This window comes from Caretta caretta, chromosome 1 (assembly GCF_965140235.1).
Source record: "Caretta caretta isolate rCarCar2 chromosome 1, rCarCar1.hap1, whole genome shotgun sequence".
NCBI lineage: Eukaryota > Metazoa > Chordata > Testudines > Cheloniidae > Caretta > Caretta caretta.
In genome coordinates, this window is record NC_134206.1 from 99,565,017 (window position 1) to 99,577,619 (window position 12,603).

The 12,603-nt window shown below is 41.6% G+C and overlaps 1 protein-coding gene across 5 annotated transcripts in view; it reads left to right on the forward strand.

Moving 5' to 3' along the window:
* Window positions 1-12,603, forward strand: part of FARP1 (FERM, ARH/RhoGEF and pleckstrin domain protein 1) — a 333,074-nt gene that overhangs the window by 264,040 nt on the left and 56,431 nt on the right. For 3 of the 5 annotated variants that reach the window (XM_048853831.2, XM_048853866.2, XM_048853845.2), the window contains exons 14-16: window positions 5,958-6,148; window positions 7,648-7,737; window positions 10,186-10,319. In XM_048853831.2, the coding sequence (XP_048709788.2) occupies window positions 5,958-6,148; window positions 7,648-7,737; window positions 10,186-10,319 (415 nt within the window). The remainder of the gene's footprint in view (window positions 1-5,957; window positions 6,149-7,647; window positions 7,738-10,185; window positions 10,320-12,603) is intronic. The other 2 variants (XM_048853836.2, XM_048853855.2) reach the window with 1 other exon arrangement.

Sequence of the window (12,603 nt, forward strand, 5' to 3'; positions counted from 1 at the left end):
AGCTCGATGACTATATAAGCATGTCAAGCCAAACTCATTTAACTGTGTATGCATGGTATTAATTTTTTTTTGGTTTGTTTTTGTTACCTCTGCCAAAGGCTTTTACTCATTCTAACTGGTTCTTGCTGTAAAACTGTCACTGGTTTAACTGTTCCGTCCAGCTGTTGGCTGGAGCTTTGTCCTGATATGAGATAACTTGTTTTTTGGTTTGATGCACTATTCTTCCAAATCATTCACTACCAGTGCTGCCGTGGGCATACATTTTGCAGCTGTTACATAGAAGCAAAATTTTCTTCCCATCTCCTTCATTTTTCAAAGCAAGGCAGGTTATGAGCTATGTATGACATCATTTTTCTTTCTAAAATCTTTTGTTTTTGTCCTTCTCCAAATTCGTTGCTATTAGGTTCAGGGTTGTTTGCAGATGAGCCTCTGATTAATGCATAGCTGCGTTCTCAAGACCTTTATTCTAAGGAACTGTGTCCAAGTGAGAAACTTTATTTAAAAGCTCTATTAATCAGAATAGAAAGGTAAGCCCAATAAAGTGCCAATCATATTGCTGTTGATCCTGCTTTCATTGAAGTCAATAGGAGTTTTGCTATTTGTCTTAATGAGAGCAGAATGGGCCCTTCATCCAAAGTCTTTATAATTCACCAGCAGTAACATAACTTGTTTAGCTGCTACAGTTAGAACAGTTAGTTTTAGCCATATTTAATGCCATTCCAATTTAAAGCACTGCTGTTGTTATAAAAGTGAATATGCAAAATGGATACATTTTAATCTATCTATCTGTTCCCCACGTGTTATCTGTTATTTTACTGACGAAGTTTCAGAGTAGCAGCCGTGTTAGTCTGTATTCGCAAAAAGAAAAGGAGTACTTGTGGCACCTTAGAGACTAACCAATTCATTTGAGCATGAGCTTTTGTGAGCTACAGCTCACTTCATCGGATGCATACTATACTTTCCACAGTATGCATCCGATGAAGTGAGCTGTAGCTCACGAAAGCTTATGCTCAAATAAATTGGTTAGTCTCTAAGGTGCCACAAGTCCTCCTTTTCTTTTTACTGACCAAAGAGTTTTACTACGGTTAGCAGTGCAGAGCCAATACGGCTATGGAAGAGTGAGCTGGATTTCATTCTGCCTTTATAGCAGTGACAGCATTGTCAGATAAATTCTGATCAGAGAATCTTCATTACTGGCAATGATGTAAGGGACGGAGAGAACACAGCTTGGTTTTCAGCTTCCAGGTTGTATCCACACCTAGAATTTAGGAAACACCCCCACCCCCACCTCCTGGAAAAACTCCAGTGGGTTTTAGATCAGGCCATAGGAGAGAATAAATATGGAATCCCACATTGTCACATGTGTTGTGACAGTCATTTTTCTGACTGGCATGCATTTTATGTAATTAAAGTATAAGCCTTATAATGTAACTTTGATCACTATTTATGAGGGGGTGGGTGAGTCTGAGTGTTGCAGCTTTTCCAAAGTTTTTCTAGTAATGCTCTGAATTTAAATCCCTTTCAGTAGAAAACATTTCCACTGGTCTTTCCATATTTTACATCTTTACATCATATAATTTTACATCTTCTGTATTGTACAGAGGAGGAGCACAAACCAGATTCCAGTCCAGTGCTGCTGTTCTCTGCTACGCAAACAGAAAACATTTAGTGGCTGAGAGTTGCATTTGCATTTGTAACTGAAGTCGATACAGAACTCTATATGGCATTAGCTTGTTGTTTGCCAATTTTGGGAGGTGGGGGAAGAATGGCTTCAAGATGTGTTAAATCCCATCTGCCTCTCTCACAACTGTCTAACATGGACTGAAATACTTTGCACTGTTCTTTCAAGGTTAGGGTGAAATATCTTGCTACAGATTTAAATCTCTAGGATCAGATTTGTAGGCAGCTGTTATGCAGACATGAAAGGGCAGACAGGCACAGAAGTCTTCTACACCACCTCCCAGCCATTGTGCCCACACACGGACCAGGCACAGTTATAATCCCTAGTAGTAGGACTGAGACTTTCATCCTTAAAAGTTCACATGAGGGAGAGTGTTCCTAAATATTTATCATATGTCCCTGCTCAGGAATATTTGTAGGGTTTTTTTTTTAATTAATTATATCTGGTCTCATGAAAAGGATACTGAGAGGTTCCTAAATATTTATCATATGTCCCTGCTCAGGAATATTTGTAGGGTTTTTTTTTTAATTAATTATACCTGGTCTCATGAAAAGGATACTGAGAGCCCTGACTGTAGCCAAGTACTGTATGCAGCCTTTCCCACTCCTGCAGCTGTAATGTAGTCCAGCTCCGACCTGTCATATCATATCCCTGCTATACTAGCAATAGGCCTCTCCTAAGAGGAGAGTAACAGATAGTTGCGTATGTTCTGAAGTGGTCATGCAGCATATCCACAAAGTTCTTGATTGTGACCAGTGGCTCCATTTTGCTTTGTGTGTGGAAGATGTATTTTAACCTGGGTTGTTTAAGGTATGTGTAAAGGTATTAACTCATTATGCCACCTTGTCCTTACGTTTCATGAGACTTTAAAGTCCTAGTATCCTCTCATTGCTTATTCACATTCCCTTTCAGTTGATATTTATTTTCATTCTGAAATCCTGTCTCCCACCCCAGCATTTGTCAGATATCTCAGACTAAGCTGGCTCAATGCAACTAAGAAAGCGACCCAGATGTACTTGGCATTGACTGGCTATTCTGACATACAATGAAAATTCTGAAAGGAAACGAGCATTATCATTAGTTGCTGGAATGGTTAACCCTACATTGAACAGCCACGACTTTGCTTAGGCCCGGATTCCAGAAATAATTTAAGCACTTGCTGAATTCTTCACTTTCCAGAGCAGCAATTAAATACATGCTTAAGTGCTACCCAGAACAGGGATGCTTTACTGAACTGGGGTCTTATTGACTGCTAGTAATGTTAAGTGTGCCCTAAATAACACAGGAATGTTCTTGATTAATCTAATGCACCTCCTCTTGGATGACTGACCCTATAGTTCTATATATGCGATGAATGAGCCCAAGCCCAGTCTAAGTAAACAAAAATGCACCAAATTATGAACAAACTGGCAAAATTAATAGTAACCTTTTGGCTTTAGCGATACAAACCAGCATCACCTGATCTCTGACAATTGATATAAAGTGGCGAAGAGAGAACTACATTTTCATTAATCAAAGAACCTCAATGGATGTGATATGAGCAATTTTTGTACTATTTAAATAACGTTGGTCCTATCTCTTCTGCTCTTGTTTACTTGCTTTGTAGTCAATGAATAAAGTATATCTGGATTTACCCTTGTATGGTAAGAGTTCAGAGGAGATGCTGAGAGAAGACCCAAGACTAATGTAGGGTACTTACACCTGACCACCATGAAAAGATAAAGAGAAGGACCCACATGCATAATTGCATTTAACATAGGCCCTCATTTACAAAGAACAAATTTCTAAAAGCTCATCTTGCAAATATTGAGAAGTATGCTGCCCAGAGCACCAACAACCTGAGTAGGGAAGACCTTCATTTTCATTTCTTCCTGGCCTGTTTGCTTTTTCACAGTAGAGCAAGTCAATTACTTATTTTGACAAAAGCAAAATCCAGTCCATAATTCTTGAGTTTAGACTATATTTGTAGTAATCAAGACCTGTTAATGCATCACTTAGTGTTTGGGCCACTTTCATGAAATAACCACTCCCTTGGGCCTAGTTTTAACTTGTAGTTATCATTCAACATCTAAAATGGGGAACCATTAGCATAAATATGCTCCAGTCTGTGGGAGGTAGTGTTTGGATTTGAATTTGGTCATCATTAATGTACCTTTAATTCTCCGTGAATGAGAATGTAGTATTTTACTTTTCTGCAAAATACCAAATGGAATGGTGACTAAAATAAATAGTATTTTTTCTGCAAATCTTTCACTGATGGAGCAGCTGCTAAATGTTGTGCTCCATGAGGAAACTAATAACAATGATACTTCTAACAAGCTATGAGCACCCACATTGTAAGCTGGGAAGCATTTTAAGTTAATTCCTTCATCTGGTATTTTACAGTTCAAACCACATCAGTCAAATTGAGTTTGACATAGATTTGTCCCTATATTAATGTTAGGGCCTCAGTTATGTCTCACAAGAGGTGGTGTTCAATTTTTATCATGTTTGAACACCTGAGGCTTTCTCACAGAGGCGCAAATGATCTATTTACTGTTGTGTGGCAGGCACAGTGCCAGAATTTCTCTGTTTTCTCACGTTAGAAGAGATATCACTATGTCTTTTATAAAGTGTAGTACAGTACTTTAAACCTACAACCTCACTACTAATCTGTTTCACTATATGATCAATTCCATTTCCTTCGAAAACATTGTATACAGTTGTGTACTAGTGTCAATAAAATTGACAGTTGTGTAACAACCTATGGCGTTTCAGATTTCACTGAGCAATGATTTAGTGTGGAACTGTGGGTAAATTCTTTCTTGCTAGTTACAGTAATATAAAAACTTTATTTCAGGCAAATATTCTTTTGTCTTTGTTTTATAATAGGGTACATAATTGTCATAAATCTCTAAACAAATAACATTGTACAGTAAGATGAATATGCACACTTCTGGGATGCAAAAAGAAAGTATGGTGTAGCAATAAACCTGAAGCCTTTCATGAAATGTTTTGCACTCAACCTACTGGCCTAATTATACGTACTGATGCCATTATTCATTGGAGTGTCTGAGTTGTGTTGTAGTAACAGAGGAACTAATAGTTAAATAATATACTCCAGAAAAGTGCTCATGGTGAAAAGCCCTTGACCTTAAATATATGGATATGCAGACATTTGCATTTACTTTAATTCTGGTCAACGTAGCTATGGGAATCGATAGCTTGTTAGTTTCTCTGTTGAAGTTTTTAAGGTATGAAGCCTAAACAAAACAATATGGGCTGTAAACATTTCATGGCTTGGAAGATCTAACATAGCTTTTAACAGGTTTGACTTTTCATGGCATGTCTTTAGCTTAATTGGGAAGATGCTGAGGTTTTTTTGGCAAGCTGTTTCATTTGCAGAGTCAGTAATCTGGTTGCCTTCCAAGAGACAAAACACTAATTTCAATACTAGTATATCTCAACCTACAGAAGTATAATTAACTCATAATTTTTTTACTATATGAAATATAATGGGGCTTTATGGCTGTGATCAACTAAAATTGTCGTACTTTGTGTGTTAAAAATAATACCTTCTTGTGTAAATGTAATGCTAGGATTTCCATCCCAAACAATCAGAGGAGCTTGGAATGACCCTACAAGGTATAATAAAATATATACTTCTGCTCTGTGTAGAAATGGGAAGATAGTAGTTTTCTCCCTCCATTTTAGATGTGATTGACAGTAGTACAGTGTTGCCATAGAAAGTCCTAGTTTTTTCCTAGACTCCCTCTAGATATACTTCTTCTAATATCTTTCCTACAGCTTCCTGTGAAGTACTTTAGATCATTTGCATTTTGGAGTTATGTTGTAGGAGGAAAAACAGGAGTCATAAGTTGGCTTATTTATTATTATGTTCTTTGTGTTCTAAACTAATTGTAAAACTGAGAACATTCATCTGTTCTACACATTCTCTTTCATAGAGTAGGATGCTATGGTGAAGAGCTCATCATGAATTTGATGTTTAATATTAACATATGCAAGTGAATTATTTGTACCTGTATCTCTAGTTTTATAATGGCTGTAATTCTTCCAGTTTTATCAACTAAGTGAGCATGGGGCCAGATCTTCAGCTGATATAAATGGTTGCAGCTCCAATGACTTCAGTGACAGTACGTCCATTTACACGAGCTAAGGATCTGGGATCTTGTGCCTTTTAGCGTAATTTCCACGCTGTGGTTTAAGATTCTTACCATTTTTAGCTGTCTAGAGATGCCCCATACTAACAACAATTTTTATTGTATCATTTCTTTAGCAGGTTCTCTGACTGGCAGCCCTCACCTTTCAGAGCTCTCAATCAATTCTCAAGGAGCACCAGTGGTGGCAAATATGTCATTATCTCCAAACTTGAGCCCTGATGCCAAGCAGTCTTCTCCACTGATCAGCCCATTGCTGAATGACCCGTCGTATATCAGGACTGATGATGAAGAAGAGGTCAGGAGAAAGGTATTGCGGTTGACTTCACCCTGTTCTCCCCTGGATGTTTCGATTGCTTGAAACGTGGTATATGGCTGACATCTCTAGATCCCTGACACTCTCCCATCCCCTCTTCATTTGTTACAAGAGAAGTAAAGATCTTGATTACAGTGAGGAGACAGAGGGCATCACCTCCACAATGTTCTCCACCCCCCACTTCTCCTACAGCTATAGGAGCACCTCTGGTTTTAGCCAGGAGCAGTTCTGAGCAGTTGCTGTTTCTTCCTTGCTGCAGCTGCATAGCAGCTCCCCTGCTGGCTGCATGCTGCATTGCAAGGTTGTGGTATGTCATGATTCATATTACCCTAGCACCTAGGAGCCCTAGTCATGGGTAGCGTAACGGGTGGCTCTATTGCTGACTGAACTGGGAGAGTCTCAGGAAGAGCAAGATAGGGGCTTGGCTGGCCCTACTTGAGCCTAGGGGATTGTCTAGGAAAAGACTACTTCTACACTCAGCTACACAGGGCACTGGAGGAGACATTGAGAACCAACACCAATCAACATCTTCCTGATTCTGTGCCCAGCCCCAGTTAGAGCAGCCTTGTGACTGCTCTCTCTTATGCTAGCTGGCAAAGGTTCCCTTGGAGTGGTACGCCAGCTAGGGATAGCCCAAGCTTTGTGTATGCCAGCCAATGTCCATCACTGCCTCTGACATGTCATCTACACCAACAGCAGGAGGGAGGGAAGCATATTAACAAGGGATTTGTTGATGTTTTTCTTTCCCTTTGTATCAACCGAGAAGCACAAAGGGAGCAGAATAGGGCAGAGAATCTGCCTGAAAGTACCGATTGTGTCTCCTTGACCATTTTGAAAGAAGATGTTGGATCTTCAAGCTGTAAAGGGTGGTCACTGCTGCTCTAACCTAAATGTCTCCCTAGTGTAAGATTGATACTGCTAGATTTGCCCTTTATGAAATAGGGAAGAGATTTTTCTGAAGTTCGAAGTCTATATCTTGCCCTTTCTCTCCCAGCCCTTTTGATCCCCTACCTGCTCCACCCCTTTGGAAAAACCAGTTTGGGCATTTTGGAGAGTATGGTGCAGTGAATGTTTATCATGTGAAGAGATGTGTATTGAAGAGTGAACACAGATTATATGATGAATAGATCACTGTTTGTTCATTAAGGTATTTGTTATGTTTGATTCTAACTGTTAACTGTCTAAAAAAGTCGTCATCTCAGCTTCAAATACATCCTGTTCCAGGAATGTGGAAGAAGTTGAGAGGAATATTAGAAATAACTGCAAATAACCATGGCAGTAAGAAATCTTTTCCAAACTCCTAGACAGCTATTGTTTGCAAGGATGTTCTTAAGGCATTTTCCACAGGGAAGTTCCAGCAAGCAGTCATAATAAGCACAAGCAACGCTCACTAGTTTGTAATTGTCCTAGTGATTGTTGTCTAGAATCTCTTTTCCACTGGAGACTCTGCCCCCTAAAGCAGATCAAAACTTCTTATTTTTTGCAATTTACAGAGATTTCCAACTGACAAAGCTTACTTCATTGCTAAAGAAGTATCGACCACAGAGCGAACTTACCTGAAGGACCTTGAAGTCATCACATCAGTATGTTTACTTTAGTATTACTCATGAAATATATGCTGCTGGAGTCAGCTGTGGTATTTTATCTGCCCCATTTATCCCTTGGCTGTTCTACGATAGTCTTATTTTCTATCCCCTATGCCAGGCACAAGGGTATCATTCCAGTGAGGACAGAATTTCAGATTTACAAAAAAAGCAGAGGGTAGACATTTACAGTAGGGTTTGTCTGTAACATGTACAGTGACAACTTTCTAGAAACTGAAAACATGCTCGGACCCTGTGGCTTTAATTGGAAGTTCACAGATAATATTTGTAATGGAGTCCCCTGAAACAGTTGTAGCTCACCAAGAAAGTTGTATTTATTTTTTTAACTGGTTTTATTGCCTCCTGTTCAGTCTAAGAAAAGTTTTAACATGAATTTCATTGTGAGTTTTTCATGAATAGGGCAAGCAAGGCTTGCCCTTAAATAATGTTCTTTATGGACCTATAGGGGGACTGTAAAAAAAAAAAAAAAAAAAAAAAAGCCTTAAATGTACAGTGGCACCAATTATCTGTCCTACCTGAACTGTGTGCAGTACCGGAACAGACTGTGGACCTGGGCCTGTATTGTGGACCTGGGCCAGTTTAAACTGGTACAGTTTTCAAGGCTGTTCTAATTTACAGCCAGTTGCAACAGGCCCCTAGGAGCCACTGAAGGTCTATCAAAAATAGCTAAAGCACAGTAGGTACTGGGATCATCAAGCAGGGTAGGCCAGCTTTATGCCTTCCATGGAACCCCTCTTACATTGCTACATTGACAGCCACTTTACACTACCATCACAGGACAAAGGGGTAATGGGGCAAAGCAGAATTGACCCCAGTGGATCTAAGATCCCATTATAAATTTAAACGGCAGGGCTTGATCCTGACCTACTTATACTTCTGCTTGTACCAGCATAGATCTTGAACTTCTGGACTTCCACTTTTGCAAGGCACACAACAATTCCCTTCCATGTATTTCAGTACAGGATCAAGTATTTATTGTGCCACACCCCTGTGAAATCAAAGGGTTTTCAAGTACTATCCATGCTACATTTGCAATGTACGGTTATATGTACAGGGCCAGATTTTAAAAAGTGGTCTCTAACTTTGAGTTAGACCTTTGAGTGACCACCTTCAACTATCTAGAGCAGGGGCGGGCAAACTTTTTGGCCTGAGGGCCACATTGGGTTTCCAAAATTGTATGGAGGGCTGGTTAGGGGAGGCTGTGTCTTATCTGACCCCCCTGACGGCTCCCCCGGGACTCCTGCTGCATCCAACTCCCCGTCTCCTGGCAGCCCCCCCAGGACTCCAACCCCATCCACCATTCCCTGTCCTCTGACTGCCCCCTGCTGCCCCATGCAACCCCCCCTCTCATTCCTGGCTTGCCCCCCGGGTCCCCTGCCCATCCAACCCCCCCTTCTCCCTGTCCTCTGACCACCCCCAGAACCCCTGCCCCATCCAACCCCCCGTTCTTCCTGACTGCCCCCCTGTTCCCTGCCCTCTGACCTCCCCGACCCCTATCCACACCCCTGCCCCTGACCAACACCACCCCAACTCCCCTGCCCCCTTACCACACTGCCTGGAGCACTGATGGCTGGCGGCGTTACAGCCGCGCCACCCAGAGCACCGGGTCAGGCCGTGGCTCTGCAACTGCGCTGCCTGGCCGCCCACAGTGAGCTGAGGCTACAGAGAAGGGGGGACAGCGGGAGAGGGGCTGGGGGCGAGCCTCCCAGGCCAGGAGCTCAGGGGCCTGGCAGGAGGGTCCCGCGGGCTGGAGCTTGCCCACCTCTGATCTAGGGCCTGAACATCAGAGGTGCTGAGCTGGATTTGGCTTCCATTGACTTTGGACCGATAAGTAATCAGAACCCCAGAAAATCAGACTACAGTCGAACCTTCAAAGTCAGAGGCCAAATTTTAAAAATCAGTGAACCCGGTTATGAGAGCCACTTGCAGTAGCTACTTTCACATTTTAATAATTAGTTTAAGTGGTTGGAATTAAGTTTCCCACTTCAGTACAATGAAGTAAATGAATCTACAGTAGCTGAATTACCTGCTAAATTAATTCTGCAATGCAGGTTACTTTTCTGTATTTATCTTGGGACATCACATTTCAAGACAAATATATAAAGGAAATCGAATTGTGACCTCAGATCCAGTATCACTGCAGTAAATTTATTCTGTATATCTCTTGAATTAGTGGATTAACTGTAAGAAAATAAATAACTCCTTTCACTACTGTTGTTGTTACATTTATAGGGCCCAATTCAGAAGCATGTGCTTAAGTCTCATCAACTTCAATGGGATTTAAGTATTTTCTTAAATGTTGTCCTAAATATGAGCCATACTGTAGTTTAGAGGCCAGCCAGGGTTGTAGGTAACTGCACAAAGATAGAGTAAATGACAGGCCCTGCCCCCAGCCTTCCCCTTTATCACTTTGTTCTTTCCTTCCAGTGGTTTCAGAGCACAGTGAGTAAAGATGACTATATGCCAGAAACGCTGAAGAATCTCCTCTTCTCCAACTTTGAACCTTTGCACAAATTTCACACCAGTTTTCTGAAGGAAATTGAGCAGAGACTTGCTCTGTGGTAAGAATGTTATTCATTACTATTACATCTCACAGTTAAGTATTTCCACATTCCACTTTGGTAAATTTTTGATCCATATGGGTTGACTGTCATGATTCATTTGGGTGGATCACAAATGTTGGCTCTTAATAGAATGTGTAAAGAAAATCTGCTTTGTGTTAATTCAATTGATGAGACAAACTAGTAGTTTCCTATCTGGTGAGATACTTTTCTATTCCTATAGTAACTCTGGAGGATGTCAAATACCAGCTACTAAATGTATACACTTTTACATCAGCAGATCCAGAGAACTTGCATCCAAGAGTTTTAAAAGAGTTGGTGTAGGTGTTCTCTGGACAACTGATGTGGATTTCAATAAATCTTAGAACACCGGACAAGATCCAGAAGCCTGGAAGAAGACTAATGCTGTGCCAATATTTAAAAAGGGTAAACAGGATGATGTGGGAATTATAGGCCTGTCAGTCTGACTGATTCTGGGCAAGATAATGGAACAGCTGATGTGGGACTCAGTTCATAAGGAATTAAAGGAGGGTAATGTAATTAATACCGGTCAACATGAGTTTATGTAAAATAGATTGTGTCAAACTAACTTGGTATCTTTTTTTCAAATGAGATTCCAAGTTTAGTTGATAACAATAATAGAAATCTTTACATCAATTCTATAAGGTATTTGATTTGATGTGGCACACGTTTTGATTAAAAAGCTAGAAAGTATAAAATTAATATCACACACATTAAATGGATTAAAAACTGGCTAACTGATAAGTCTTAAAATATAATTGTAAATGGAATCCTCGTTGAGTGGGTATGTTTCCAATGAGGTCCTGCAGGGATTAGTTCTTGGCTCTATGCTATTTAACATTTTTATAAATGACCTGGAAGAGAACATAAAATCCTCACTAATAAAGTTGTAAGATGACGCACAAAATGGGGGAGTGGTAAATTAATGAAGTGAACACGACACTGATACAGAGCAATCTGGATTGCTTTGTAAGCGGGACACAGGCAAACAATATGTGTTTTAATATGGCTAAATGTAAATGTATAGATCTAGGACAGCAGTCCCCAAACTTTTGAGAGTCGTGCCTCTCCCTACCTGTCTGTGCTTCCCCTCCCCCTCCGCTCCGGGGGTGGGAGCGACAAGGGGGGGCATGGCAACGGGCAAGGGGACCACAGCTGGATCTGGAATCCCTTCCTCCCTCGGGCCTCTCTGTCCCCAGAGAGATATCACCTCAGAGGAACTCACCACTGGAAGGAGTTTATCACCCGTCCCATACTCAGAATACATCTCCCCTCCGATGGCACCGATGGCACCCCCACTGGGACCAGAATCAGGCTTCTCTCCGTTGAGAGAGTCTGAACCACCTGATGAACCTTTCTTCCCCTACCCTACATATCCACCAGGAGACCTGCACCGCTTTGGGATCAACCTCCACATCATCTGTCTTGGAGGTGCTGGTACCCCATGCTGTGAGGGCCCCCACAACCACCTATAATCCTTCCTTCTGGCTGTATTGGGGGTCTTGGGACCTGTGCTCTCGTGCAGAGTTGATCTGATATGCCAGGGAGTCACCACTTGTCTCCCCTCTAAGGGGATGCTCAGATCTGCCCCTGGATCTGCCAGGGGAGGAGGAGGAACATTACTCTCCGGATCCAGTGGTTCTGCTGGAACCAGCAAGACTCCAGTTGTCCTGCCCGGATGAAGCAGTGACTCCTAACTCTCCTCCATCCCTACCTTCCACTCTCCCTCTCCCCCTTCTTCCCCCTGATTACTTTAGGCAGTTCCAGGGGGACTGGATAGCTTCAGATTCCTCTCTCGAGGAGATCCAGGACTCCTAGCACAAACTTTTAGACATCCTTTATGCATCTGGACCCAGCAGAATAGCTCTCCGCATTAATGAAGCCACCCCTGCCATCTGTGCTCCTACCTGCAAAAGGACAGAGAAGAGGCATTTCTGTGTTCTCACAATGCCATAGATGTAAAAGGGATGTTACAGGCAATTAAGACGTGACCCACAGAGTTTACAACAAAATGACACAAGACTTTGGTGGGTACGAGGCAGAGAAGTCGGGTGTTGGCAAAAGACAATGGTAAGGAAAGCCAGTTTTTCAAGAGTGTGGTTTAGGCCAGCTAGCTTGGATGGCTTCTAATAATGTCATGGTTGTGGTTTTGATCTGCTCACTGGTTGTGTTCTGGGAGGAAAGATTGTAGTTTGAGACACCTTGGACCTACTTTTCAGAAGTGCTGAGCATTCACAATGGAATTAATGGGAGCTGTGAGATC